Raw genomic sequence first — 7,290 nt, 5'->3', positions numbered from 1 at the left:
TTCAAAGAACTGAGTCTTTGATGACATTATTATGACCAACCTTATGTCAAACTAGGCACCTTCAAGGTATAAATATGCCCACACTTGCCCAGGCAAACACACAGTGGTTTGGAGCAGTTCGACTATCTACCTACATGACACAGCTCGCCGAAGCAAGTGCCGAAAGAAGCCAACCCTCCAGCAGACGCACTGAGAGCGACACTGTCTTTTCTCTTGCTGAGAAATCCAGCTCCAGTGTTTCCAAGCTACCCCTGCGGGTTGTTAGGAATCAAGTCCTGAGAGAGAGATACCAGATCTCCTTCATTCTAAAACTAAGGTACGGAGCTGATTAGACCCTTAGAGAAACCTTGAATAGATTCTTGGCAAAAGAATACTGAAACTAAGCTACACCTCACTTACTTCTTCCCTTGTAGTAGACCTAGGTTATGTACACCGGGGTAGGCGTATTTAGAAGCACCAGTTGAGTACTTTTAGTCCTTATTTATTAATGTATGTATTCTATGTATTTTATGGCTTAGAAACCATGTCATGCTTTTACAGTATTATTTTATAATACTCTTTGTACTGTACGCATTGTATTTTGCAACCAGTATTACGATTGTAGCAGTTAATTTCTCCTGCATGAGGCAGAAGACTGTTCAATAAATACTTTTTATTGAAAATGCACGTCTCTCTATTTCTCTGCACCTCTGATGAAACGGAGCATGCACGATTGACTGAGTGAAATAACTATCTATTGTTTCCGCGACTCTAGAGATACATTTCTTATTCTTGGGAAGCAAAGTTCTCATGTTTATGCGTTTGTCAGAAACTAATCCCTTCTTGTTTATTCGAGAACGTTTCTAGTGACCTCTGAGCAAGCTGGCACTCACAATTAAGTCTAATATATTCGATAGAGACCTAGTCGACCTCAGTAATACGTCTAATCTATAGTATATGATATTCCAATGCGCAGAGCCTAGTGGGAATATAGGAACTACACTACAATTCCCAACTCGACAGCCGCCTCCGGACTGTGGTCATCCTGAACACGCTTGATCACAGAGGGCAAGACAGTCATAGACAGCGTGCCGAAACACTTCACATATACTGCTTCAAATACTTTACCCCAATTCTCACAATCTGTTACCTCTAGCAATAAGTCTTTCTGCAAACTAATTGTGAGAATCCTGTGTTTTTCCACAGGAGTGGTATTAGGAAACACTGCTTCCAATAAGGCATATCGTACTTAGTTTGGGGGTGCTTGCCCATTACCGAATTAACCAAATTAACAATGACGGAACTAATCGACATCCCGGCCGGTCCAACTTGTTGCGCTGGAAGAAACATAATGAACTAAAGCCCTATGTACCCCAACAAAAGAGGTATAAAGTTGACACAAGTCGTCAATCGGGCATTGGGATAACGTGGATATGGTGTGAACCCGGCTAAAACTGGCCAAGTGGCCCCAGGAATTGACAAGGGACCTAACCGTACCGGAGTTACGGTGTGGGGGAGGGTGCCATTAAACCAAACACGATGCTGCCATGCCGAAATTGGAATCTCTTGTGTCCTATATGGAGTATAGTTCACAGGAATCGCAGTGTGAATGTATGTATGGAACGTATCCTCATCCGCATTTTTTGCAGGAAATATAACCCAAGAGTAGAAAAGCTCAAAGGGCTGAGCTATGTCAATATCACCCATAAGGACATAGAGAAGAAAAACAATTTATAAATTGCAACACAAAAAGGGTAGTAATTCAAAACGTGAACCTTTTTATAAATCTCAAGCTTGAAATACCCTATAACACATTCATATAGGTAGGTTAATCCGTCATGCCTGTTAACCGGAAACAGTGGTAAGGGTATTGTGGACATATAAAGCACTAATCAAGATGTTGAGCGCCATGTTGCGGGGAATCTGCTCATGCACAGAACTATGCGCAGGAAACCAGGACCTCAGTGTATTGTGGTGTACCTAAAACTCACCTCAGTGCCCAGAACCCCTATCCAACTAGCATCAGTGTCTCATTCGTTCTCCGTACTAAAGCGAAGCTACCAACGATTAGACAACCCAGAACAAGTGACTTTGGGACCTCTCAGGAATAATGGGAATCAAGAACACTATTTCATTTTTATTCTCATAAATGTCCACAATGTGAGTAATCAGAGACAAGGTATAGTTTAAAATGTTTATTTCAACTACGTGCTCTAAGATGCAGTATCGTTGGTAACATCAGTAAAAAGATGCATAAAATCAATACAATCAGCATTGTTACAATTCCATAAAATACAAAGGGAGAAATCATATTATAATGATAAAGGAACCAGGTCTATAGCGCCTTGTGTACCCCCCTCCCCTTGCTAGTTGCTAGGTATTATAATATTAGAAGATCTCTAGGTTAAAACCGGGAATCCCATACCTCCAAAGTCAGCTGAAGTGAATCAAATCATCAGCACAGCTCTTTGTCGATGGAAAGGTTTTTTCCAAGTGCTAGTCTCATGCATGCAGTGCAATATTAAAAGCACCTGAGTTTCAGAAATGAGCACCTGTGTTCGTGTTGTGTCTAGAGCATGGATCAATCAACCTGCATCAACAGCATACATTGTTATTTTAACCTTGAACACTTTGTGCAGACTTGAGGTCGCAGTGTGAGTCTCGAGATATGAAAACCAGACCGTTCTCATGTGAAGGAAAAGCAAGCAGTTTGTCTTTATAAAAACAGAAACCTGTAGTGTCATGTGCAAAAGCAGCAAGATGGCGTTTGAGCAACTAACTCACTTATGCTAATATAGCAATGTGTGCAGGCAGAACCGTATCCTCACTACACTTTTACAGGTAGCATGAACAGGAACTCTTGGATGTTTTTCTTTGTAATTCTTCATCGCCAAATAAAAACCACCAGTGTTTCTTTTCTTTTATTCCACATTGTGCTAGTCTCCCAGTGTATTTCGTGTTATATCACGTTGTTTTTTTCTATGTGTACCAAAGTGAACAATCACTGGGAACAGACACTTTTATTATTATACAAATCTTTGTTATTTTTCTTTTCTTCTAGTCGAGTCTTCATTCATCTGGTGTTTGAATATCCCACATAATTATATATTTTTTCCTGTAATTCCTTCATCTCACAATAACTGCACTGTTCTGCTACTGTCTATATCCTCAGATGAGTCAATATTATTGTTAATGTTTGTAAGTTCTTTTTGAATTCACTGCATCTCTAGGATTATTTCTAAGTGAGTTAAATGAAGGTGTGTGTTTGCTGAGGCAGAAATTGACAAAAGCTCGTCACACTTTTAGTGCAATTATAAGGTTTAGCCCAGGTGTGTTTGCAATTGATCACTTCTGAAATTCATTGCAATGCCCATTTTTACTCTGTGTATGTTAGTTGATGTATCCGTAGGTTTAATAACTGACTGAAGATATTCACACATTCACTGCACATGAAAGGATTTTTCTCTGTGTGCATTAACTGATGAATCCTTAATGCAAAAGATTTCCTAAAGATACTTCTACACTTCTACACTCACTACAGTTGTACGGTATTTACAGAGTGTGTGTAAGCTGATGTCTATATAGGCTTGATAATTGACTACATTTCTTCACACATTCATTGCACTTGAAGGCTTTTCTTCTGCGTTTGTTCGCTGATGCCTGTTTAGGATTGACAATGGACTACAGCTTTTCAAGCATTCATGGCACTTAAAAGATTTGTTTCCCCTTTGTGAGCTCGCAGATGATTTCTTAATGCTGAAGAGTAAGTAAAACTACTGCCACATTCATTGCAATGGTAAGGTTTTTCCCCAGTGTGTATTCGCTGATGTCTCCGGAGGGCTGTTAACCGACTAAAGCTCTTTACACATTCATTGCAATGGTAGGGTTTTTCCCCTGTGTGTGTTCTCTGATGTGTGTGTAGGTTTGATAGTTCCCTAAAGCTACTTCCACATTCACCGCAATTGTATGGTTTTTCCTCAGTGTGTATTCGCTGATGTCTCCGGAGGGCTGTTAACTGACTGAAGCTCTTTACACATTCACTGCACTGGTATGGTTTTTCCCCTGTGTGTGTTCGCTGATGTGTTTGGAGATGTGCTAACCGACTGAAGCTCTGCACACATTCATTGCAATGGTATGGTTTTTCCCCTGTGTGTATTCTCTGATGTCTGAGGAGGTCTGTATTTTGACTGAAGCTCTTCACACATTCACTGCAATGGTAAGGTTTTTCCCCTGTGTGTATTCGCTGGTGTCTCCGGAGGTCTGTTAACTGACTGAAGCTCTTTACACATTCACTGCACTGGTATGGTTTTTCCCCTGTGTGTATTCTCTGATGTCTGCGGAGACATGTAATTTGACTGAAGCTCTTCACACATTCACTGCAATGGTATGCTTTTTCCCCTGTGTGTGTTCGCTGATGTGTTTGGAGTTCTGCTAACGTACTGAAACTCTTCATACATTCACTGCAATGGTATGGTTTTTCCCCTGTGTGTGTTCTCTGATGTGTTTGGAGTTCTTGTAACCGACTGAAGCTCTTCACACATTCACTGCAAAGGTATGGTTTTTCCCCTGTGTGGATTTGCTGATGTCTGTGGAGGTTTGCAATTTGACTGAAGCTCTCTACACATTCATTGCAATGGTATGTTTTTTCCCCTGTGTGTGTTCGCTGATGTGTTTGGAGATGTGCTAACCGACTGAAGCTCTGCACACATTCATTGCAATGGTATGGTTTTTCCCCTGTGTGTATTCTCTGATTTCTGTGGAGGTTTGCAATTTGACTGAAGCTCTCTACACATTCAGTGCAATGGTACGTTTTTTTCCCTGTTTGTATTCGCTGATGCTCTTTTAGGGTTTCTAATTGGCTAAAGTTCTTGGAATATTCAATGCAATTGCACGTTTTGTCTCCTGACCATGTTTCCTGAAGGGTCAGCATAGTTAATAAACCGCTTGCGTTATTTTCACATTCCCTGTATGTGTGTGATATTTTGGACACTTGATTTCCGATTTAACAACAAAATACAAGACTCACTAAATACCTGCCGCATTAATAATATAAGTAAGGCTTCCTTGTGGGTGATTGCATTTTTAGATTGTATAATGGCTTCGCATGCTTCGGGTAAAGCTTAATCTTCATTCCGGTAGGTGCAAATTGGGACAATAATCTGTGCTTTAGGCAGCAGAACCACTCGTTCCTTTTCCCTTCAGTTTTTTGGCTCCACTTCGTTGTGCTTTTCCCTGGTACCTGTGGTTTGACTAGAAAGAGTTTGCAATACACCTAGAGCACTGAATGATGGTCTGTTGCCAGTTTAGATAGCGAAGCACTGTTCTAGCCATATCATGATGATGAAGCGACTTGTAATGTGTACAGCTACTCCAAAGAGTGTCCAGGGGCCAAGCACAGGTCTTAAAAGAAGGTTAATCAGGTTGTTTCAAACATGGACAAAAAGCCAAGTTTTCAACTTTTTTTAAACATTATCATGTTGCTAACAGCTCAAAGCTGAAGAGGGAGTTTGTTCCAAGCTATGGATTCCAAATAGACACGAGACCTTCCTCCAACTCTCATACCGGCCTCATGATCAAAGCTGGTGTTAGACGCTTTTTTATACAGCAGGTGGTTTTTCAGTTTTGCTACCTTAATTTTGTTGAGGTCATTTCTTCGTCTTGGGGTATCGAGGTGCAGATCTCAGACTCTTACACTCACTGAATTGCCTTTGACTGCGTCTTCCTGGATCTTTCCTCTGCCTCGGATTGCACTGAAGTTTTTGGAGCATTTTATTTTTGATAATTTTTGCAGGTTTGATGGGTTATCTTGATTATTCATAATCAATCCGTGTATTTAAGGCTTATTTTCTGTTGGATGTAAAGAAATGCAATATTACTAAATGCAAATGTAATAGAATGTGAATACACAATATTTAACCAGCTGTAGAAGACATCTCTTCTCTACCATATTTGAAATTTAGTAAGGAACATTTTACCATACATAGATATTTCATTAAACTGCGTTTGAACATGTCACATCTTATTTACTTCTGAAAAGGCAGTGATTTACCATTATTCACTGAGTAACTTACTAAAGAAAGGGCAGTCACAGAGCACTCGTGCTACAGGTACAGTTTTAGGTAGATATACATGGACAAGATTTCATTTAAACAGAACAGATTGTGGAAAAAGAGAGGAATCAGGAAGCACTGCCGTTAATTCAGTTTCAGAAAGTAGCTTCCAAAGGTAGCTCTTCAGAAAGTGTATAACAAAGGTAACTCTTCAGGAAGTATTTAACCAAGGTAACTGAAATAATGTAATAATCTTCATGGAGTCAAGGTGTAGTTCCAAGTTAGTATTTATTGTAGTTGAAGTTACAGGTGGTATAGGTGAACCAAGATGGTAGTTAAATGGTCAAGAAAGTAGGTAAGTTAGCCCCACCAGGAGCTGTCCTCCTGGACACTCAGCCTTCCATCACCAAGTGAAGGCCCATCTCATAGCCAGCATTCTATGACATACATAGCATTCTAAATACAGACAAGCTGGAAAGCATGAGAAGACAGATGACAGATAAGGAGATTAAGAAACACTTTACAACATATCCCCTTTCTTTACATTAGAGAAGAGAAACAAAGAAGGAATCAGAAAAGAATGAAGCATAAGAAATGTAAATAAAGGTATACAAATAACAGGAAGAAGTGATAACGTAGAAAAATAGAACTAATAAGAATCAAGAACAGATATGTCTAGAAATGGAATGATATAGAAAAAGGTAATGAATTAAACCACAAGACACAAGACACACAAGTCCCCTTTCCTTACACTAGAGAAGAAAAAAAAACATTAATAAGAAGATGAACAACGAACACAAAGTCCACGGGATCGTCAACCACACCAATTGGCCGGACTGGCGTAATTGTGAAACCAAGTATAGAAAGATAGAACAAGAATGAATAAATATAATTCAAGTAAAGGTGAAAGAATAACACCTGACGAGAACATAAACAGCAGAAAAGTTATAAGTAAGAATAAATGAATAGAGCAATAAAAGAAAAGCAATAAAGCTCAAGTATCACAAATATAATAATACCAAAGTTCCATGTGACGTACGTCTACGCACAGGAAACAATCAGAAGTAGTAAAACTATTTTGCGCAAAAAAAAGATAATAAAAATAATAGGGCTCGAGCAAAACTATCAAAAACAGTACTCGTCCCCTGGGTACTCGTCCCCTTACCTGCACTTAATTTTCGGAAAGCGCACCGCCGTTTGGCGGGTCCGGGTCCCGGGGTTGGACTCTTGTGGGCGCCATCTTGGCATGGGTGAGTGGAAT

At 39.8% G+C, this 7,290-nt stretch overlaps 1 protein-coding gene across 1 annotated transcript in view; it reads right to left on the bottom strand.

Moving 5' to 3' along the window:
• Positions 1-2,169: 2,169 nt before the first annotated feature.
• The window catches only part of LOC147737938 (uncharacterized), a 129,657-nt gene continuing 124,536 nt past the window's right edge, over positions 2,170-7,290 (bottom strand). The window contains exon 3 of the mRNA XM_086925000.1: positions 2,170-4,764. Coding sequence (XP_086781126.1) covers positions 3,671-4,764 — 1,094 coding nt within the window. The 3' untranslated portion in view covers positions 2,170-3,670. The remainder of the gene's footprint in view (positions 4,765-7,290) is intronic.

The sequence above is a fragment of the Lissotriton vulgaris genome, chromosome 1_1 (genome assembly GCF_964263255.1).
Source record: "Lissotriton vulgaris chromosome 1_1, aLisVul1.2, whole genome shotgun sequence".
Classification (NCBI taxonomy): Eukaryota; Metazoa; Chordata; class Amphibia; order Caudata; family Salamandridae; genus Lissotriton; species Lissotriton vulgaris.
The sequence above is the reverse complement of the archived record's forward strand: the minus strand, read 5'-3'. Positions and strand labels throughout refer to the sequence as shown.